The following is a 24,034-nucleotide window of genomic DNA, read 5'->3' as shown; positions in this document are numbered from 1 at the left end:
CACTGGTTTATGTTAAAATTGTTATTTCTCTTCTTCTTTCTTCTGTTTAGTTTTCTTCAGGTTATTTTCTATCTATTCACTGCAACTGAGAAATAATACTTACCTCTTTAGCATTAATGGAGCCTCACTTCTTCAAAGGGATAGAAAAGGTGATAGAGAAAAGTAAGACAAAAGGGACAAGATAGGAGAGAACAGAGAGAAGAGCCGGAAGGGGGGTGCCGATCTGGCTGAGACAGCTGTATCAGTCAACTAGCAAAAGTTCTATTGTTATGTTTTACCATTTTGACGCCCCCTGTTGAGGCAGGGGGCTGACATCACTTAGCTGCCCAAGTGATGTCAGTCCTTTTTAGCCATAGCCAGTGACTAGTCCTCTCAGCAGCGTTAGCTAATTGTCTTATAGCCCACCATTGCACTTGTCCTCTGACCCCAATCTCTCTAAGCAGTTTTGCTGTTGTACTGGCAACAAAGCCCCTGCACCCCACTTCCACCAAGGGCACCTTGATTGTCCAGCGTCTGTCTGCCTCAGCTGCCAAGTTGGCATACCGCAGCTTCTTACACTCAAATGCTTCCTCAATTGCTTCCTCCCATGATACCATCAGCTCAATGACGTACGCAAGTTTGGGGGAGTTAGACCAAAGGACGAGATCTGGTCGCAGAGTAGTTGTTACAATCTCTGTGGGAAAAATTACCCTCTGATCCAAGTCCACTTGCATCTGCCAATCCCTGTTCGACCTTCAGCGGGCCCAGGTCCGGGGTTCCTTAAGAATGGCTCCCAAAAACCCATTCTTAAGGAAGGAACGGCAAGGAAAATCTGCTATATGCCAATTTACACGAACTGGACCAAAACTCAGTGGCAATAGATCTTATGGAGTGATGAATCCTGATTTGAAATTTTTGTTTCAAAACGTCAATAATTATAGAGCAGCTCAGGAAGTAGTCAGAACAGTTAGTGTCAAAAGCCATCTATAAAACATGGTGAAGACTTATCAGAAGACTACTTAGAGAACCAAAATAGGAAGCAAACACTGAGGTCAGTCATCTGGAACTTTTTGAAGAGGAGCCATGACTTTCATTTTTGGTTTCTTTCATTTTTGATTTGGTAAAGTAACTTTTATGCAACTAATATGCAAATGTGAATTTCTGAAAAAATTGTGGTGAGATTGTGGCTACTGTGCTGTTGCTTAGCAGGGTTGGGCTTAAAATTTGCCCCTTTTTTAAGGGGCATTTGTGTTATCTCATAGCCTTTGCCAGGACCTTTTTATTTTTGTAATCTTAGAGAGGAAATTTAAATCCACCAATGAGAGCCATCAATTTCAGGTGAGTCATCAGTTAACCAGCAGTGACATGTAACTGCATTCTCTGACGTGCGTAACCAAAGCTTCATTATTTCTGTCGCACTGTTACTGTTCCTTTAAGGGACGTGTTTGGGCGTGTGTGCTGATAGGGTGAGAGTGTTGACGGGACTGGAGAGAAAACTCCGGCATTAGCTGTCCTGTTACACACCAATAAACCGCTGGTGAAAGAAGAACTTCTGGTGCTTGGGAGTCTACACAAATGTTACAACACATTTGTGTACAGAAAGTGTTTAGCATCGCAAGAATTTATTTTTTACCTGTCAGACAGGAGAAATACTGAGGTCAGTCATTTGAAACTTCTTAAAGAGGAGCCACGACTTTCACTTTTACTTTTGGTAATTGTAAAGTAACTTTGACATTATATTCTATGCAATTTTTGCAAAACTTGTGCTGGGATTGTGGTTACTGTACTGTTGCTTTGCCTGATGCGGGGCTAGGGTTCATATGTAACCTTTTATTTAAAAATACGCTAGTCTTACATTTTATGTGTGTGTGTGTGTGTTTGTGTGTATTTTAGGAAGGAAATGCCTCCTTAATAGTTTAAATGTGAAATATTAAAATTCAAAACAAATATATTGCCTAATTTTTGCATGACAGAGGATGATATTTCTCTGCCCTGCATGTGGAGAAGTCGGTTTCAGGTTTTATTAAAGCACATATTACTGTGCATTATGTGTCACCAGGCGTGTTTTAAAGTAATCCACCTGTTTGACAAGTAAAGGTATCAGGAGTTGAGACATGTTCTTTTTATCATTATTCTTGTTATTTAAAATTGTAATATTATTGTATTTAGTTTAACATGTATTAAATACAATTCCACATTTAGCCTCATATAATTATTTATTCAGAGCTGGCTGCATATTTTAAACTTACCTTTTGTTCTCATTCCCATTTGGGTGCTACACCTTTCCTTTGCTTCTACCATCAACTGAGCTATAACATAATGCAAATGGTAACAGTCAGCAAGTCCACAAATTTAGCCATACAGATTCACTCGCTTTGACTTGGAATAAGTCGAATTTCGATACTTTCTCTGATTTGATCAAGTTGGATGAAATAACTATCATGTTTTCTAATCTGACATCAATTAACATGCCCAAAATCTTTTAATTGATTGGTGGATAATCCGTTAGCATGTTAAGGTAATTGGATTTATGTGTGCTGAAAACATACAGTCTTGTTTTTTTTTTAAATTTTACCATTTGAACGTGCATCCTTCACGGTGGGGAATGCCGGTGTATTTATGAAACAAACCCAAAGGCAGACACGGGAGAAACGAACTAAGGTTTAAACAAAACCTCCTGTATAGGAGGTTTGACTAACGGATGGACTCTCCTTCACAGCACCCTGGCATATACCTTCCCACGGAGGCTCAGGAGTGTGATTCCCCTATAGTTGGAACACACCCTTTGGTCTAGCACACCGCTTTCCCCTCCTGAGTCGCCTGACAGAATCTCTTCGAGGGAGTCCGAAGGTCTTTTTCCGTGACCTCTCCAAACTCCTCCCACACCCGAGTTTTTGCTTCAGCCACTGCCAGCGCCGCGTTCCGCTTGGCCTGTCGGTACTTATCAGCTGCCTCCAAAGTCCCACAGGCTAACCAAGCCCGATAGGACTTCTTCAGCTTGGTGGCTCCCCTCACTTCTGGTGTCCACCATTTGATTTGGGCGTTACCACCACGACAGGCACCAACTACCTTTTGGCCGCAGCTCAGTGCAGCAGCTTCGGCAATGGAGATGCTGAACATGGTCCATTCGGACTCAATGTTCGCTGTCTCCCTCGAAATGCTGGAGGTGTGCATTGAAGATCTCGCAGACCAGCGCCTCTGGTAGGCGTTCCCAGCACACCCTCACTATACGTTTAGGTGGTGATCAGTTGACAGCTCAGCCCCTCTCTTTCCCCGAGTGTCCAGCACTTATGGCCTCAGGTCTGATGATATGATTACAAAATCGGTAATTGACCTAGAGCATCCTGGTGCCACGTGCACTTATGGACACTCTTATGTTCAAACGTGGTGTTCATTTTGGCTAAACTGTGGTTTGCACAGAAGTCCAATAACAAAGCACCGCTCGGGTTCAGATCTGGGAGGCCATTCCTCCCAGTCACGCCCGTCCAGGTCTCACTCTCGTTGCCCTCGTGAGCATTAATAATAACGCAAAAAAACTGGGTCTCAGACCCAGCCCCTGACAGCATCTCAAACATCTGTGCTGATATACCTCTTTGACTGTCATTTCATGTCTGTGACCCAGCATTTTGCAGTTTTGGACTTTGTGTTTCATTTATTTAATGTTTGTGTTTGAATCATAGTTTGTTGTAGCTTTTGTAGTCATGAGTTTTGTGTATTCAATATTCCGTATTCATTTGTTTCAGTTATCTTACCTCCCCTGTGTTCTTCTTCTGGTGTCAGTTACTTCCTGTTTTATTTCTCTAGTCATGCATCTTGTGTGTCTTGTGTACAGTTGTGCTTCCCCATTCATTAGTTAAACTGTCTTCACCCATGTCTTGGTTTCCCAACTGTGTCCTCGCTACCTAATCACCTCGTGCATAAGCCAGTCAGTATTCCTCAGTTTCTTGTTGCACTGTACTGTTTGTCTGTGTTCCCTCAGTGCATTCCTGTATGGATTATTTGATTTTGCTTTTTCTCTGTTATTTACACTTCCTCCTTCACCTAATTAAAGGTTATTTTTTTGATGCATTCTCAATCATCCAGGTAAGTAAATCGCCAAAGGTTTATTCTGTTCATCTGAACGTAGCGTTTTCAGTGGGAGAAATGTTTTGTCACTCATCCAAGTGACTTCTTCAGTCTCAGCTGATGGTTTCTTCTTCAGTCTCTCAAAATGGTTGCATTTTGAAGATTCTGCTGTGAAAAAACAACAAGCTGCGAAAACAGAAAAAAAAACATTTGAGAAATTGCTACAATATTAGGTGTGGCAAAATGTAGTTTGATTCATTGTGACAAAGAAAGAAAGCACTGGTGAACTCAGCAATGCAAAAGACCTGAACGTCCACAGAAGACAACAGTGGTTGATTATCGCAGAATCATTTCCATGAGAAACCGATACACAACAGCCAGCCAAGTAAGCAATACTTTCCAGGAGGTAGGCGTATCACTACCCAAGTCTACCATAAAGAGAAGACTGCATGAAAGTAAGGTTCACTGCAAGGTGCAAGCCTCTCATAAGCTTCAAGAATAAAAAGGCTAGATTGTACTTCGTTAAAATATCTAAGAAAAAAAAGTTCATTAAAGCACAGACGTAGAATATTCATGAATCGCTAAGTCAGTCACCTGATCTTAACCCAATTAGCATGTGTTTCACTTGTTGAAGACCAAACTTCAGACAGAAAGCCCCATAAACAAACACCAACTGAAAGCTGCTGCAGTAAAGGCCTGGCAGTGTCATGGGCTGGGTCTGTGACCCAGTGTTTGAGTTCTTATATATTTTGGTATTCATTTGTGCCCTAGTTTAGTTCATCTAGTTAATTTCGAGGTTGCTGTTTAGTCCTTTGTTTTTTAGTTGTTTATGTCATCTCCTCCTGTATTCAGTCTCCCTGGTCCGTGCGTCTACCTGTCATGTGTTATGTCTGTGTGGTTATGTTCAGTTCAGGTCACGTCTAATCCCCATGTTTCCTGTTTTACTTTGAAAGTCTGCGTCTAATGTCAGTGTATGTAGTTTCACTTTCCCTGTCCTGTCATTAGGTTCATGTGTATCAGCTGTTCCCCCTCATGTGTTTCCACTTCCCTTGATCATCCCTTATGTGTATTTAGTCTCTGTGTTTCATTCAGTCTGTGTCGCGTCGTCTGTGTTCCCACCCTACATGGTTTCACGGCCAGTCTTTGCAGTCATCGTCATAGTTCTCTGAGTCTCCATAATTTATCACAGTATTAGTTTTAGTTAGTTATAGTTTAGTCACGGTATTTCTGCTTTGTTTGAATTCTGTGTCATCAGCCATAATAAAGGCTCGCTTTCAGTTTAAGTTCACTCCCGTCTACTCACTTGTGTTCGCACCTGGGTCCACCACACACACCACCGCACGGCCTGTCTCCACAGACCGTGACAGGCAGAGCATGGGAAACCCACAATTTGGTGATGGCCATGAGTTCAAGATTTCAGGCTGCCATTTTCAGCAAAGGGTTTTCAACCAAGTATTAGAAAATAACATTTTCACTTATTTGGTAAATGGTAAATGGCCTGTATTTGTATAGCGCTTTAATTTGTCCAATTACTTTTGAGCCCTTTAAATGAAGGAATTGTGTTAAAAATGCTCTAGTTTATCACATTTTTATGCAATCTTTTTTGTTCAACCCATTGAATTGAATCAACTTCATCTCAGTTGTTTTATTTAAAATTCATTGTGGTAATGTACAGAACCAAAATTTGAAAAAGAATTGTCTGTCCAAATTATTACAGACCTAACTGTATATTTTGTAGTTAGATGGCACTCCACTTACTGAAATGACTCCAGATCGAAAAGTGTACATCTCTTGCTTTTAAGAAAGAGCTTGTTTGAAATTAAGTAAGGTTAAAGTAAAAAAAAAAATTCAGATGGATTTTTCTGCTTTTCCCACATAGAAAATTAGGTTCTCCACAACACGTCAACATTCTACCCATTCACCTGAATGAGATTTGGGGGGATTTTTGGGACTTAAAAATATAAAAACTATAAATTGTACACTCCAAAGAATTACAAGCCTTGGTATGGCAGCTAAGTAGTAGTAATAATAATAATATTAAATTAAAACAACCCAACATGTGGCATACTGTATTTTTCGGCATACAGGAAATTTTGAAATGCCTCTAATTCCCTCCCTATTCTGTAATCCATGCTCTGTATAGGTAGATAAACACTCAAATATTATTCCTTTCACTGCTGACCAAATACCTAGAGACATCCAACCCCCTTGGTTTTGTTTCCTTAGGTTTCAGTTTCACAGTCCACTCCTCCAACTACAACTAGGACTGAACAACTGTTCTTTGTGATCTTTGGAGTTGTGTTAAGGTAAGATTTCCATCTCTTTTGTTAAATCCAAGAATTACTTACAATTACTGTGTAATGCACTTCAACATATCTCTGAAATAGTTGAAGATAATATTGTAGTTAGCTGTAGCGCATTCAGCTACAAAAGAAAGTCCCACGCATTCAGTTAGTCAACATGCCTCTTTGTGTATGCAGCTGGATATCATGACTCAGACGTCTGGCCTCTCCTATCAATAGGCATATGTTTATAGACAATTTTAATGAAGACAGAGGTGTGAGTCTATGAAGACATGTTGCCAAATGACCAGCTGAAGAATAGTTTACACAAATGTGAAAGTGTGCTCCTCTGGAAAAAAAAGAATAAATTTGCTTCAAGTTACTAGAATAAATTGAAAAGATAAATGGCCATTTTAATTTAACTGAATAACCAAATAAATAGTATTTTGTATTTTACATCTCATTGAGTTCATGTATTGTCATTAGTTTCAGACAAGGGCAGCAATGTAAATAAAATTTAATATCATAAGTTCTCTGATTTTGGTATTTGAGTGTTGATGAATATAATCTCCTGGTCTACGTTTAGATGGGTGCAATATTCAATCTACTTGAGCAGCACAGACTGGAATCATACTACAACCAGTTTGTTCAGATGGGTGTTAAAGATGAAAGAGATTTCCTGGACAGTGTGATGGAAGAAGATTTAAACAGCATTGGTAAGAATGCTTGATATGCCAAAGACAAGCTAGGACTTTAGAATAGCTCTCTCATTACAAACATGTTAGCAAAAAAAAGCTGTGCAAATATAGAGAATTTCAAATCTGTGTATCAGGGTCTAGCTTTTTGCAGTATTTCAGATTACTTTCTCTGAAAGCTGAATTTATTTTGTCTCTTTTACAGGTTTAAGTCATGTGGAAAAGAATCGTTTTGCAATCATGAAAGACTTCATTCAAAGACTGAGCACTCCAAAACGTCAAATCCTAACTGGCAGACCGGTGCGAAAGTCAGTGAAGTCGTTCAGTCTTCAGTACACATACCCCAAATGTCTTAAACCAAAGGTTATTTCAGGTAACAGGAACACATCTTTTAAAGGCTCTTATCCTAAATGCCCCCTTTGGCATGATTAAAGTAATTTATATATGGACATGGCGGTGATATGTTTAAAATTACAATGCTACAGATATGGATCCGGCACAAAACACAATTGAAGACATAATGCTGAGAATCTGTCACCTTGAAAATGTTGGAAACACCAAAGGAGTTTGTCTCTACACAGTAGATGGGATGCCCTTGACAGACGATCCCTTCTTCAACACATGTGAGTCAGAAATGGAGGAGTGAATGATTCTATACAGTTAGGTCTATTTAGGTTTTGGACACTGACCTTTTTAAAAACTATTTTATTGTGTACCAAAACATGTTAGTTATATTTAGAAGATTAATATGAGTAATAAGTCTAATAAGACTTTCATCTGGGACTCAAGGGATTGAACAAAAATACTCCAGTAACTTTTAAGGAATTGTAGTCACTTTTATACACACTTTATTTTCAAGTGCTTTAACCTCCTAAGACCTGAACTCTTCCACAGCATGCATTTTTAATTTCTCTTTGACATTTGGACTGATTGGGACCTGATGAATGTAAAAACAAAGAATTACCAGATTTTTTTTTTTTTTTACCTGATTTTTGTTTCTAAGAAAAATGAGAGCCACATATAAGGATATTCGTTTAAAATTTCAATAGGACAGTAGCAGTATAATGTCCCCGTAAGTGGATATCAGGCCCTTGTAGAGCAAAATTTTGTATTTTGGTCTAAATAACCCAAAATGTGATGTCCACATATGTGGACGCCAGGTCCTAGGAGGTTAAAATGTGTCTGTCCAAAAATACTTAACTATATTTGTCAAGTCATCTTAATTTGTGCACTTTTCTCACGTGAAATGGATTGATGCATCTACTCCAGGTGTTTAGCTTGATTTCACTCAATTACCACGCAGATCACCTATAGGTGAAAAACCTTTAAATTGAAGCCCCAAAAGATACAATACCATGTTTGTTATCACACAACAACATATAAAACATTTCCTTCATTAAGTACAGGTAAAATGTTCATTACTGTCCGCACACATCAATAGTCTTACAAACAGAGACTAAAACTAAACAATGGAGCTGCTTATAAATGGGCAGTCGACCTGCGGTACAATGATAATGCTACTTAAGCTAGTGGTAGCTGCGATTCTTTAGCAATTTTTTAAACAGTCTTTTAGCTTAGTTAGCTTAGACAATATCTCCACCAGTGACATTTCTATGTGCAATGTGCCACTTGCTCCTTACCAGAGATGGGCAGTAACGGGTTACTTGTAAGGCATTACTGTAATCCGATTACTTTTTTCAAGTAACGAGTAAAGTAAGGGATTACTATTGCAAAAACGGTAATTAGATTACCGTTACTTTCCCGTAGGAACGCTGCGTTACTGCGTTACTAAAACCGTGATTTCTTTGAGAGAATGTCTCATGACAGTGACGTAAGCAAGTGCGACGTTCGTGACAACAGCTGTGTGCAGATCAACAATGGATAATATATCAAGTGTGGGAGAGAGTATGAGTGTGCAGCGTTTAAAGCGTGGAAGTACTGACCTTACTTTAAGTTTGATTCCATAAAAAGTGACAAAAACATTTGCGTCCGTTGTGCGTGGGAAGAAAACTTCTTTTTACAGCGAAAAAAAAACACCCTAAACTTCCAAGCAAGCACCGAGTGTGCTACGACATAATGGGAAATTCACAGACAAACTCGCGGATTCTTCCACTGACCGCTGCGGCACACCTGCACCAGGGTAAACCTCCGCCTACCCTACTCCTGCTTTACAGGTGAAAATAGAGCAAAAGGACCGCTAGTCTTTGACTTTATTTATTTTCTGCTGTGTTTTACTTGCATCTATTTGAAAGAGTGAGTGTAAACACAAAATAAATAAATAAATTATGTGCTGGAATGTGCAGAAAATAGGTTTAAATATTAAACAAATTTCTTCCAGTCAGTGAATGTTGCATATAATAAAATTTTTGCTTGATGCATAAAGTTAAAAGATTAAAACTAATAAAACAAGTTTTAAAAAGGGACCTTTCCATTTGATTATATTTTGTATGATGGATCAGTAGCGGTTTTAGATACGGGCGACACGGGCGGGTACCCGGGGCGGTATCGTGGTGGGGGGCGGCATCACGGGCATCGGCAAAAAAAATAAAAAATGCTTGTACTCATGCTGCCCCGACGTCAACCAGCGCATATTGGGAATGTCACAGGCACCGATTAGCTTTCTATCGCCCATTTGCTGGGAGTGAGGGTGCCCTTCGTTTGCGAGTTGCGCCTGCTGCTTGCGGCGCAGAGAGGAGAGGGCGGGGTGGCGGGGGATTTTCTGACCAGCTGGAGCAGCATCTAATAACCAACTCGCAAAGTAAAACAAAATAAAAACAAACCAATAAACACGAAAACACCAGACATTATGATACAGACTTATAATTTGCATCCGATGTTTTTTCGAAATTCTATACACGAAAAGTGAGCGCGAGAGCCCTCGGTGCGCCTGCTCGCTGCTGAAGTCAAAGTAAACTTTATTTTCATCTCCGCTACATACAGTCCAGTTTATAGAGCGACGAGACGACGAGGCTCCAGTTACAACAGTGCAAATAAACAAACAATAAATATAAGAAGAGTAAGAAAATAAATATACTTTCCAAAAGACGGAAGATATCACCTGCAGTGTTGCCAAGAAACTTGGGCCGTCGGTTTTAGTTTGATGGTTGGCATGGGACAACTGAAGGTCATTGACAATGGCGTCAGCCATTTAGCTTCCTCCCTTATCCTCATCTGCATAAAGTCAGCTTTTCTGAAACCTCTGTAGGTTATTTTAAAGGTCACTCTGAAAACTTGATGAATTATGACATCATTACATTTTGAATTTGTTGCCTGTAAGTTCACTCTGTAGTTCCATCTGTTAATAGGTAAGAAATCTGCTAGAAAAATATAGGCTTTAATGTATCATTGAAACAGGATTAGTAGGAAATAAATCTTGTCTATTATCCAAATACAAGCAGGTTTTAGGGTAAGACTTATGATCACATGATACCATAGGAGAGTTCATTTACAAACTTGAATGAATAGTTTTCAGACTGCTGGTAAGCGCTAGCAGTTTCTAAAATGATTTTGGTCATAGGAAAGGAATATACTTTCATACATGTAGATGGGACACTTTAAAAATGTTTTTTTAATTAATTATTGTTTTAATGTTATGTTTTATTTTTTTATTATTTTTTGTTAACTGTGGATCTGGCACAGTTATTCTATTTATTATGTTCTTTTCCAGGGTCTTTGAAAGAAAGACACATTGAAAATGGAGCTGTAATTTATGCCATTTTTACTCCGAGGGAAAACTTGACACAAGCTCCAAAAATGCTAAGACAAGAGTCTGGCAAGACCTCTGGAACAGATGTCATTCGATGTCACATCATGCTCAAGGTGCGTCTTAAAAACAGTATGCTGCTCAATTGAGGATATTGGCAACTGCTGGCAAATGAAACTGACCAGTCAATTTTCATATTATTATCTTTACGGGGGAACAAATGACCTGTAATGATTTCTGAAATCTCTTATTTTGCTTAGACACGGTGGTTTTAAGTAGTATCTAAGTTTCTCTAAGCCCCATTTTAAAAATGAGGGAAAAATATACCTTCACTTGATAAACAGTCTTTCTGTTGAGGAGGGAAGAATAAAATGGCAGAAATAAAGTGAATCGATTATTTTTATTAATGTATAGTTTATTGTTGTAAATGTCAGCCTTCATTTTTAACATGTATATAAAGTTATAATTGAAATTAATTCTGTACCTTTAACATATTTTTCTTTACCTGTTAAGGGAAACTTTGAGATTATGGTGAATTTGGAAACTGACACAATCGCAACTCTAAAAGTGATCCTGTCAAATGCAAGTGGAATACCAGCACATGTCCTCCATCCCAGGTAAACTGCCTCACAAAAACCTTGTTTTTACCCATCAGACGTAAAAGGCTGAAAAAGTGTTGTCATCACTCTGCTGCGAGCAGGGACAACCTGGTTTGTGAATACGATCACTCCAGAACAACAACACAGGATATCGAAAGTCATACCATATTTAGATCTACTAAGATCTACTCATGGGGCGACCGTGGCTCAAGCGTATCTGTAACCGGAAGGTCGCCGGTTCACTCCCTGGGCTCTCTGTCCTGGTCGTTGTGTCCTTGGGCAAGACACTTTAACCTACTGGTGTTGGCCAGAGGGGCCAATGGCGCGATATGGCAGCCTCTCTTCTGTCAGTCTGCCCCAGGGCAGCTGTGGCTACAACCGTAGCTTGCCTCCACCAGTGTGTGAATGTGAGAGTGAATGAATAGTGGTATTGTAAAGCTTTGGGTGCCTTGAAAAGCGCTACATAAATCCAATCCATTATAAAAGACCTTAACCTCAAGGTCAGAGGTCAAGGTTTCTCTTAACTGGAAGAAGCAAGTCACCTAGGCTTTTCACATTCATCACATTCCATCCACTCATTTACTAGAAAACTAAGGGTAGCATTGGTAGCCACCAGTATTTTTGTTACTTGTCACCCATCGCCACCCCCACATTCACATGCTTAAAGTCTTAGCATTGATGGAGTTCTTCTGTTCTCTGGTGTCCCTGTTTTATATAGAGGTAATAATTTGGGTGGTAATATACTCCAAAAGTGTGGAATCTCTGAAGGGTCAACTATTGCCTTCGCTCTGTCCTCGTTTACTGAAGAGACTCCCCGTGATGAAACTTTCTACATCAATGATGTTGTGCCTTCAGTCCAACAAAGCCAGAAAGGAATCAGTGTGTTCCTGTCTTCTCTTTATGCTGTTGGGGTAAGCTGTTTTATAGTTAACACTGTCCCATATTGTCCCATTGTCTTGCTATCCTATGAACATGAACTTTATTTATTCTGTTATTTAGCCTGTCTTCAAGCCTGGTGATATTCTGTTTTTTTGAAACGGATAGCTGAAAGACTACATAACAGATGATTGCACACAGAAATTCACATAAAGTCCTTACATTCAGTCCAGGCATTGGTGAACCTCAGAAATTCTTCCACAAATAATGACGAGGTTGATGCGGGACAGCGATTTAGAAGTAGAACCACATATTCACTCTTTACATTGCGTTTACGTAGGAATATCATCAGAATACAACCAGTTGCCACCTTGTTAAGTAGAGTTCCCTATATTAGAGAGAGGCATTGCAGATGAGTTGCTTTTATGGGTGCAGACACACTCAGATTGATTGCAACATGTTGGCAGTCTGTCGTTGCTTAGCAGTTATTTGCAAAGCTTCGCCAGTCTGGTTGAGAGTGACTCTAGTCAAGCTACAACTGTTTGGAGGCATGTTGTTTGCCACCAGGCAACCTGTTCAATCACATTACGATTGAAGTGTTCAATTGGTTCTCAAAAGCAAAGAAGGAATCAGTCTATTTTCATTCTGGTTATAGTTTTGTCTTTGTGACCTCTGTACTTGGAAAAATAGCCAAAATCACACAGCAGCTATTATAACTAGACTGTATGGTGAATCTATTTTAAAAAAACAAAAAGATGCCATAGCTACTGTGAATCAATGAACCTCCTTATTGAAATTTTTTTCATCAGTTGAAATATAGCTTTGTCTTCAGCAGGCCATTTGTCCAGTATTAACCCTGGAGAAATAAACACTGTGGGTTCTTTATTGTGCACTTTGTTGACCTGTGTTCACAAACTAAACTGAAATGTGGTAAATTTAGTTTAGATTGTGTTTAATTTTTCTGATTAACCCAAATTCTAATATTTCTGTATTTACTTGTAGAAAGACCTTCCTGAAATAAACCAGAACAAACTGATAGCTTACATACGAAAATTGACGGGATGTAACCCCCTCACCCAAAGTTTGCATCAGTTACTCTGCAGGAATGAAAGGATGACTAGGAACCAGAAGGTAAAAAGTATGAGGTGGTGTAAGACTTGTTACAGTTTTAGACTATCTTCTTCATAAATAGAGGACAGCTGACATGCTGCTGCAGTTTTAAGTCTTTGCACCACTGGCCTCGTAATCCTCCAACAAATCTGGTATCAGACTTTTATGTGACTTTTTGCATGTTTTGTCCACTGATTTTAACACAGCAGCTTTTTTGCACGCCACCTCCCACCTGCTATGTGGTGATTTAGGCTGTAAAACATGCATCATTTTGAGTGTACTGTAATTTTATTTCATTTATTTAATTAAAATGATATTGCCATGATGGTAACTTGTGAATGAAACCATCTGAAATATCACAGTATTCATGAATGTAGAGATATGATATCCATGTATGTGTGTCTAAAGCCATCTTCTGATTCTGATACTCATGCAGGAAGCACGTAAAAGGCTCATCGTTTGTACAGTATATAACTGTGATTTACTCACTGCTTATTTTGCATGAAAATTTTGTTGTATACTGAATGATTTCTTGTAGATTGCAGTTGTTGAGGGCTTATACATGCTCTTCAGGGAGTTATTGCCCCAGCAAGCAACACAGCGAGGGAAAAAAATCATAGAGGACCAGGATGTCTTTGAAAATTCATTGTACTGCTGGGCACATCTCCTTTCAAAAATTGAGGTATACTGAGTTTATTTTTGAACAGAAGCTGGTCTTTCCCAGTATTTTGTATAGATATTATCTCTGTAGTTTAAATGTATCATACTTGGCTCTGTTTTGACAGAAACAAGCATCAAACCATGAAGTCTATGCTCCCATCTCTCTCGTGTCCAAAGATGGTGACCATTTCTGCGAACCTGTCAGAGTACCTGGAGTACCAGATGTCTTTGAAAGGGCGTACGTCCTTCAGAAAATCAAAGGTACAAATAGCACTGAAAGAGTTTAAACTATAAAGTTTAAAGGTTTTAATGTGTCTAAATGAATATAGTTTTAATATTTTATGTCATTTTTGCTGCAATACTAGTTTATTAATTACTTTGCATATTCAAATAAAATAAATAAAATAAAAATAACCGGATTTGACAGTATAAAGCATCCATAATGAGAGAGCCTTTAAAGGTAACACCTTCTTCAGCCTGGTGCAGTGATAGCTATGTATTAATATAAAAATGTATAGAACTGTTAATTATTTTAAAATGAACTCTTGTGCACAAGCATTGCTGCATCACCAGATATAAAACGTTAGTTGGTTGAAATTTTTAATAAATTGCATTATGGTGGTGAATTATGTGTTTCTGGCTTCTTTTTATTTTGTTTAGATGGAGAGAAGATTCCAAATTGCACCGAAGAGCCTTTGCGAGAATTCTCACTACAGAGAGCCACTGACATTGAGAAAATCCTGCTCAGCATTCCTCGATTTGTCCGAACGTATCCTCTGTGGAGTCTCCACGACAAGACATCTGGTCAGAAGTATGTGTGACTGAGTTATTTCTTTCAACACAACTTGAGCAGATTTCCTTTACTTTCTGTTGGTATAGATAACAAATTAAGATACACCTATGCACAGCTGAACAGTAAAAATTATTGACTTAGTTAGGTTTAAAGTATATGCTTGCTCTGCAGGTGGTTTTTAATGAATGCCATTCAATTTCTCATGAATTCTTGATTATTCATTCATGATTGTTTTTAGTAATACAGTATTGTCCACAAGTCTTGACCCACCACTCATTTCTTTATATTTGCGTCCAAGGAGCCAGGATCATTTTCAGAAGAATTGCTTTGTTTTTTCAAGCCACTTAGCACTGACCTGAATCATGTTTTAAAAAAATGATCCCAAACACACTGCAAATGCAGTAAAGGCAAACTGGATAGAAAAACAACACTATTGGCGTGTTGTACCATACTTGGTATGTGCCTGGCTCAAGTGTTGAAATTAGTTGTTTCCACCTATAGCAGGATCAGTTTTGCAAAGTATTGTGCTTCGTTGGAATTTGTTTAAATGTCTCCCTTTTTAGGTAGTAAATTGTCATTGAAGGCTGACATGCTGTCAGACAGGCATAAACATATGGCACTGCAATACAAAAAGATATTGCGATATGACACTTTTATATAACACACAAATTTATACCATTATTATCTCAGACAATATATGGCACAGCCCTGTTATGTACTTTGTTTCCATCTAAATTTGCACGTTTTAATAAATCCCTGCACCCATCTCCCATTTTTCAAGCAAAATACAAAGAAATTAAGAGTAACTCAAGGCCCAAGGCACAGTGATGTATTTTAACCTGACAGTGTCTAGTCTACACTGTCCAATGCTTGAATATCCTATGCAAGCAGTCTGAGTTAAAACATAGTTTTGAGTTAGTTAGTCTTTATTATTAATTATTATATATTAATTACACATATTCATCTGGTGTCTAGGATTGTCTCAAAGACAATATAAACAGGTTGAATAATGACTTGTTTTAAAGATTTTTTTTTACTAATTCATTGAATGAAACAGCTTTCAGGTGAATATTCAGTGGACTTTTGGCAGCATGGTGGAATGTTTGAAGTCTTTCCCTCGCCTTAATGTGACCCCACCTCTACATCTGAAGGACCTGGGACATTATCAGAGCTGCCTTGTTCTACTTAGTGAAGGTATTTCATCCTTTTCCAGTCTAAATATTCACATCTTTCAGTGAAACATCACTTTTATACCTTACAAACACTTGTATCATACAGCAGATGCCACTGACTTGTCAGGTTTTAGTCCACAGATGTGTTCATTTTGCAGCAGTCTAAGTCTAAATTGAGGGGTATGTTCCACCTTTGCTTAGATTGCCTTTACTGTTGCTCCTGTTACAATAGAACTGTTAGTCACTTTAAATTAAGTGGACAGGAATTTCCACCAGTTCCCCTACTTTGCCTTTGACCTCTGACATCAAGTTTTTATCATGTGTGTTGGGAGGTGTTATACTTAATGTTTGCTTCATTTTCATATTTCTCTGTCAGATAATCTGGGCATTTATTTGCATAAAAACAAAAGAGCAGCTGATATGATCGAAGTGCACAACTGTCTGGATGGAAAAGTAAAAACGATGGATTTAAACTTGCTAGCAGCCAAGTGAGTACCTAAACCAAAACAAAATGGAGTGAACTAATGAAGGGCAGACTCATTCTGGCACATAATATATGCTTTAATACGTGCAGGCTGCTGGAGTCTTCTATGACGAACTGAGAGGTTCTTCTTCACTTACCTGTTTTCACACTGTTTATACACCATTTTGCATTTAATTATCAGTCATTATTAATTTCTGGCTCTTCCAGCGTGTCTTCCTCCCCTCCCCCAGCCAGTCACAGCAGATTACTGCCCCTCCCTGAGCCTGGTTTCTGCTGGAGGTTTCTTCCTGTTTCTTTCCTTCCCACTGTCACCAAGTGCTTGCTCATAGTGGCTTGTCTGATCCTTTTTTCTTTATCTCACAAGATAAAATGCCTAAAAGCTACTGTTGTTGTGATTTGGCGCTATATAAATAAAATTCAATTGAACTGAATTGTGCATCTTGATCTGCATTAAAGGCACAATCTACCCAACCAATAACAGAAAATTCACAGAGTATGTGATGCTTGTCTCGTGTTAACTGTGTAAAGCTATAAAGATGGTGTTTTGTCGTTTTTTTTAATACAGCACTGGCGACCACAGAGACGACCAGTCATTTGTTACAACCAGAACTCCAAATGAGGCAATACTGGTGAGATCTGGGAAAATTTTAGTTGTAAAGGAATCGAATCAAAACATTTGCTAAACATTTCCTCTTCCTGACTTTATTACTTTAGGTACTGATCGATACAAGCTCCTCGATGGAAGAGGAGTGCTACAAAAATGCAGAAATAAAGAAAATCAATGCTGTCAAAGAGCTCTTTGACAACTTTGCCACGAGGAGCATGGCGTATGATTTCCATCACGTCATTGGTCTTGTAAAGTTTGACTCCATGGTGAAAATGCTCCACACATTCACAGAAAATCTGGAGAAGTTCAAGGTGATTGCAAAACATTGTGAGGATGGAAGACTTTCCTCTGGAAGCTTGTTACCTCCACTCAAGAAGAATTTTATTGCCCTCTATATGTAAAAATTGTGAGGTGGTATTGTGAGTGGGGAAATTTTGACATACTCAGAAATACCTGAGTTTTGAGATACCTGATCAGTAGCTCTAAGTTTTGATAGAATAAAGCTAAAAAATAAAAATTTTACTTGGGTCAGCCTGGCAACTTTTTTCCCCCCATTTTCAAGTAAATAAATAAACATGCTGTAAGTGGACAACTTGCTCGGTGGCGCTAATATAATTTTTTTCCTTGTCGCCTTTTTGGGGTTCTTTTGTTTTTTAGTTCCACACACGTAACCTTGAGGCGAGCGGATGTACTCTGCTGTACGACGCGCTACGACGTGGAGCTTCAGAGCTGGAAAAGATCAAGGCGAGCTTCCCAGATTGTAGACTCCGCGTCCTGTGCCTCACTGATGGCAATGATTCTGGGTAAGTTTCCCTTTCTGCTTAAGTTGCCTTTGATCACCGATCAATTATGGTTTTCTGGGGCAGCAGTTGACTGTTTTCATCTTGCCATAGGTCCTTTATGGACCCAGCTGCTGTGACAGCCAAGTTGCTGAAAGCAAACGTCACTGTGGATTCAATCCTTCTTGGAAATGTGGAAAATAACATGCTCCATGGAATCAGCAATGCAACAGGTAAAACTATATATATGTATAAAATAATGCACAATTCTCTGCCCCTAAAAGTAAAAAAAAATATCCCATGTTTAAATTAATCTAAAAGCTGCAATCTGTTGGAAGAGGAGTCTCACTGATTGTAAACAGTTCAACTGGTTTGCACAAAAGCTTTTTTCTCACACGCCTAAAAACTAGGAGTGCAACGATACACAAAATTCACGGTTCGGTTCTGTTCGATACTTTGGTGTCATGGTTCGATATTTTTTCGATACAAGAAAATGTTCATGTTTTTTTAATTTGTCATTTATTAAAATTATAAATATATATTTTAACTCAAACGTACAGTTTTTACATTTAATGTTGCTGAAACAACAAAGGGATAAAAATAAATAAATCTATCTGATCGAGAAATCACTCATGTTTGGAAAAGAGTTTATTACAGAGAAATGCCTCTTTCCAAAATAAAAGCTATACTATACGCTTCTTCTGGGCTATATTCTCAGCAGCATATTAAACATATCAGGTCCCCATAAGGAGAATCGTGTGCTAACGGCTGTCTAAATGACTCGGGTAAAGTTTGTAGCATGTGTGCTTGTTGTTTTTGTCTGCTTCCACTTGTCTTTGCACTAGGATGATGTCGGCGTAAATGTGCAGTCATATTCGTTGTGTTCCCACTAGTGCTGTCAGCGTTAATCTGAAATGACGTTAACGCCACAACACGGCAAATCTCCGTTAACGAGCTACCGCGGATCACCCCGTGCGTGGGGCTGGACGGCCAACACGTTAACGAGCTAACTGCGCTAACACACTGGTTCCCACCCATGTAATTGAGCATTGCGTGGCACATCCGACATACTGTTTTACTTTTGTCCATGACGCGCTTACCTTCAGGGTCATACTTCACATGAAGACCAAAACAGTTCCAAACGCCAGATCTGAAAGGGTGGGGGAGGTTTAATTTGGCAAGTTGCAACGAGCTCAGCTTCTGTCTTGCTAGCTTCCGCTGTGCTCAGTGCATCTGCGCTCGACAGTGCAGCCTAGGCGGAGTAGTCGAACGCAGATCCACTGAGCGTTCAACACAGACAGCATCGTCAGAAGAAAAGTTGATAAAATAAATTAAAAATGTTGTATTGTTTGATACATATGCGTACCAAACCAAAAGCACTGTATCGAACGGTTCAATATCGATACAAGGTATCGTTGCACCCCTACTAAAAACATCACACTAGAACTCAACTCTGCCATGCACAACCCCCTATGCAAAAAAAAAAAGTAAGGCCATGCTCTTGGATGCATTTTTTAACCGTTGCGCCATCTGGAGGCTTGGACGTAATGAACTGTTTGCTATTTGGCATCTGCTTAATAGCTGGACACAAAATGATCATCAACAAAAAGTAGTGTCAGTTGCACATAGAAGTACTCTCTGTGTGAATTTAGGTAAATGCGAAATTGTTAATGGGAACCTGCAGCTGTTTAGAACTGGAATCGCAGGAAGCAAACCTGTAAATGGGCACGCATGGAATCAACTTTTGGCCAATTTTATTGGACCTTTGTGATTTCATCTCAACTGCTTTCAGGATTTTTTTTTCTTTCTGTGCTTTAGTTCTATAATCAGTTAACTGAGCATGAGACATTGGCTTAGTCTCTGCAGTATTTCTGGTATTTGTCATTATTTTCTGTATTTCTGTATACAGAAAATAATATTTTCTGTATATTATGTATCTGTATTAACAGTGTAGTCCTAAACTCTGGCTTATCTAAACATAACAAAGTTTAAAAAAAAAACCCAAACATTTGATGCTAAAAAGGGCCAAACAGTGACTTACATTTTAATAATTCCTTTTTAAAATATTTCAAACCCGTTTACAGGTGGCTGCTGTTTCAAACCACAGACAGTCAAAGATGGTCTGAAACTCTTTGAGATCGAGACAGTTCTTTCTCTGGAGCAGAGGAAGCCCAAGAAAAAACTTGACCCTTCTTCCATCACTGAGGTCTGTTTATAGTCTGCTTCAAAAGGAAATCTGATCACTCTTTAACTTCATACATGGACGTCATATGGTTATTATATTTTTTTCATGTTTTATAGGGAATACTTAAAAGCATGTTTACTACTCGGGGCTATGATGCATATCCAGAGACATCCTTGCCAAGCCAGATAAACAGCAAAGTGACGGTGACAGAAAGGTGAGTGGCAGAAACATCCATCCTGTAGAAGCTAAGAACACACCTGATCAAAGAAAATGAGTTTCTTGAGCTGTTAATGAAACAATTTACTCTGCTTGCCTGGTTTATCTAATCCAGTGTTTCCCAAACCCTGTGCCTGCGGCACATAGGTGTGTCGTTAGAAATGATACGGTGTGCTGTGGGAGATCGTCTGGTTCCACCTGACTTTAAGCGAGAGTAACGGGCAGAACAATTACGTTCTTTCCCACTTGAAGGCGGTACATATACCATATACCTCCTCTATTTAAATGGGTCACCAACTGCCAGTAAAACAGAAGAAGGCGAAGAAGAACTTGCATAATAGTCATGCTGTGAGATGACGCAGCACGAATAGCAATAGATGAATATTTGATAAGAAAAGTGGTCAGTCTGACCTGGGTCCTGGGGAAAATTCTGACCCAGATGAAGGGCTTAGCATGAGTAGTGGTCAGAAGAAACCAAAAAGGTATACTGGGGACAAACCGAGCCAATTCCGCTATACCTGGTGCCCGAGGAAAATGTATCAATATGCTTTTTGTGACATTTTTGTTTGGTGGTGTGCCGCGTGATTTTTCTGATGTGAAATATGTGCCGTGGCTCCAAAAGGTTGGGAAACACTGCTCTAATCTGTCCAATATAGTTTTGTTTAGCTGTCCAAAATATGAAGAGATTCGACTTATAGTCATACCTCAATAGAAAAAGTAGTCTGCTTCCACTTGTAAGACATTAGTAAATGTCAGTTTTCATGCAACTACTTTTTTTTCCCACTGTAGTTGCAGATTACTGCGAAATCTTATTTTTACAAGGTTCTGACACCCAGTTGAAGCACCGCCCAACAGGACAGGTAGTGCATCAGGCGTCATGGAAGCTGGGTTTTTATTTTTAAAAATGTGTATAGGCTTCCTGACAAAAAGCATGTCATTTAGCACGTACTTGTATAAGTTTCACGACAGTCTAAAATATTTTGTTTATTAAGACTCAATGCCTCCTTAGTCTTGTCCCATATGAATAGTGATAATTTTGACTTTTTGTGGTCCTTTTTTATTACATGCATTCCTTATGAAACATTATATAAAATGCATTCAATTCAAAACAGTGCTCTGAAAAAGAAGATTCGGGAGGCAAAGGATGGACGTTTCCTGGAGAAGGACAAACGTATCGTGGAGGAGCTCAAGTGCCTGCATTGTGACCCTCATCCTTTCTTTAGAGTCTATCCATCAGAGTCAGACTTAAGTAAGTGATGCGGTCTCTCCCCTGACCTGTTTGTATTGCTTTGTGTATTTTATTTGATCTGGGCTGCCTGATAGACCCATAATATCAGTGTTTTAACATTGTGATGCAGCTGATAAATTCTTGCTTTGTGGTAGATCTTTATTCTGTATTCATTGGGAGATTTTAATGCTAATCAAACAATTAAATTAAAAACAAATGAATGCAGCATGTTGATTACTTATTAGGGATTTGTGTTTGCAGTCATTGTACTGTTGAGAGCTGCATAGCAACACTTTCTAGGATCTGTAGTGAATGGCAACAATGTTTGATTGTTTTCTGATTTTCAGCGTTCTGGAGGATTCTCATGCAAGGACCTCCTGACACACCATATGAGAAAGGAGTGTTTGAGCTGTACTGCCAGTTTGGTCCTGAATACCCAGTGAAGCCTCCGCTCGTTCGCTTTGTCACACGTGTATCCTGACAAAATACAAACAAAAGCTGTTTAGACATCTACAGTGTTCATGTTAAAATGGTTTCCAGTTATTAGGGTAATATAAAAGTGGTAACTGCATGCATGTTTCTCGTAGCGAGCATTTATCTTAACACAGCGGCAGGTGTACCACTGCAATGTCAACAGTGTTGGCCGCATCTGCCACAACATATTTGATCGCAGCTACAACGCCCACGTCACCATGAGGGACATATTTGATGCTGTGTATGGACTCCTCATCATCCCTGAGCCTGATGACCCACTGGACAGGTGAGACATGCACAACTTTATTACTATAAGCACTCAACAGCCACTTTATTAGTTACACATTGCTAGGACCAGATTTGACCCCTTTTTGCATTCAGAACTGTTTCAGTATGATCAGCTAGTTATATTTGCACCTACAAGATGTTTGAGTATTTAATACAAGTTAATGATATGGATGATGAGCTGGTGTTCAGACCGAGGTGTGAGTTTTAGATGATCTCTGTGAGGGAAATGTGTCTCTAAACTGATAAACAGTCTGCTGAATTGTTCTGTGATTCTTGTAGAGCTCACTTTTTTCAGATGCTATTTCAGACCCCAGACATGAATACTTACATTTGCATATTAACCTTTTCCTGGAAGCATTTTAGCCGAGGAATTCCTGACGAGCCGCGAGACGTACGAACGAGAAGCCAGAAAGCACACGGGAGAACATGCTGGAAAGTCAATGGATAGCATGGAGGAGGTGAGTGAGTGAACAAAGTATTTATGGGATTTTTCTGTTTTATGTAAAAGATTTTTTTTTGTGATCACATTACTTTGACTTATTTTCCTTTCTAAAGAAACTGGTTGATCCTGTGCCAGAGTTTATACCACAACATCTGATTTGTCCTCTAACCAAGAAGATGTTTGTTGATCCTGTGAAAACAGTATATGGCACCGTGTATGAACGGAAAGCCATTGAGGAACATCTCAAACAGTGAGTTCAGGGGTTAAAAGTCCTCATAAAGTTCCAAAGGTTGCCTCACAGTCTGTTTTATTAGCAATTTTAACTTGCTTTTGGCTTTTCACTAAATGATCAGGCAGATTATGTTCTAGGGTTGTGAATCTCCTCTCTCTCTTCCAGACACCGGTATGATCCGATGGCTGGCCCAGGAAATGAGCTTGATGCAAGTGACATGATGGCGGACAGGGACATGAAGAAAATGGTGATGGATCATCGAGCTCGCCAAATTCAATGAATGTGGGAGGGAACAGACTGGCTGAAGATTAGCTAGACTTTTATAGGGGTTTCTTTTTTTCTTCTTTTTTTCTTTTTCTCTCAGCTTGTTGGTGGTGTGGCATTTCTATCACACAAGTTCTAAACAAGTTACCAAGTTAGTGAAGTCTCAGGTTGGTTTTTCTATCCATTTCTGAAAATTTGTTTACAAAGGACTCTGAGCACTTAATACAGTTTTTATTCACTGTTCATTGCATACTTTTATAGAACTTCTTCTACAAGAGACAAACCAGCCTTCCTGTATGGGAAAGTCAAATATCGTAGAAATTTCAGCTGCATAGCCGCTAATATAAAGACACGTTCAGTTCACAGTTAATTATGCTGTTCATTATTTGACCAAATTTCTTGATTATCTTCTGTTTTTGAAGTGATTAATAAGAGTTCATTGCAATTATTGTGGTTGCGAATATATAATAAAGTATAAAAATGAGTGATGGCAGATTTTCTGGTATTTCTAGCTCATTCTTTTATTCTTACTCATGTTCCAAATTCAGACTAAATTCTTAGGGTGTTGACAGAGCACTATATAGAAGGTATGAAGGAGTTGCACTGTATCTATGTGGATTTAAAGAAAGCATTAGAGGAACTATCTCCATGGGGAAGTCAGGGGTATTCTTGGGTTGAGGTCATTACTCTCTGCAGGCCAATCAAGTTCTACCACACCAAACTTGGTCATCCATGTCTTGGAACAAGAAGGGGAAAATCCCCAAATCTCCAAAATATCTCGGTATGCAGAAGTATGAGGAGTTACTTTATGGAACAATGGGTCTGAGTTTTAAAAATATTAAAATTAAAAGAAAATTTCAATGGTCTCTGACATAAAAGCTGCATTTTTAAAAAAAATATT

At 38.9% G+C, this 24,034-nt stretch overlaps 1 protein-coding gene across 3 annotated transcripts; it reads left to right on the top strand.

The window, feature by feature from the left end:
• The first annotated feature begins 9 nt into the window (after positions 1-9).
• LOC146497573 (uncharacterized) lies at positions 10-24,034 on the top strand. Of its 3 annotated transcripts, none has more exons than XM_085139618.1 (26): positions 10-1,636; positions 6,271-6,350; positions 6,913-7,042; positions 7,227-7,394; positions 7,507-7,644; positions 10,689-10,840; positions 11,238-11,341; positions 12,042-12,234; positions 13,202-13,330; positions 13,848-13,991; positions 14,095-14,230; positions 14,630-14,780; positions 15,820-15,956; positions 16,311-16,422; positions 16,984-17,047; positions 17,133-17,336; positions 17,683-17,828; positions 17,919-18,037; positions 19,889-20,010; positions 20,106-20,203; positions 21,318-21,454; positions 21,781-21,905; positions 22,048-22,193; positions 22,551-22,653; positions 22,751-22,887; positions 23,035-24,034. In XM_085139618.1, the coding sequence occupies exons 3-26, from the start codon at positions 6,913-6,915 to the stop codon at positions 23,147-23,149; spliced, it is 3,210 nt and encodes a 1,069-aa protein (XP_084995744.1). In that variant the 5' UTR covers positions 10-1,636; positions 6,271-6,350; the 3' UTR covers positions 23,150-24,034. The 3 variants fall into 3 exon arrangements, with proteins under 3 accessions (XP_084995744.1, XP_084995746.1, XP_084995745.1); XM_085139620.1 differs by having other exon boundaries at positions 10-1,690; XM_085139619.1 differs by having other exon boundaries at positions 10-3,904.

Source organism: Neolamprologus multifasciatus, chromosome 18 (assembly GCF_963576455.1).
Source record: "Neolamprologus multifasciatus chromosome 18, fNeoMul1.2, whole genome shotgun sequence".
Classification (NCBI taxonomy): Eukaryota; Metazoa; Chordata; class Actinopteri; order Cichliformes; family Cichlidae; genus Neolamprologus; species Neolamprologus multifasciatus.
This window is presented reverse-complemented; position numbering and strand designations above follow the sequence as displayed.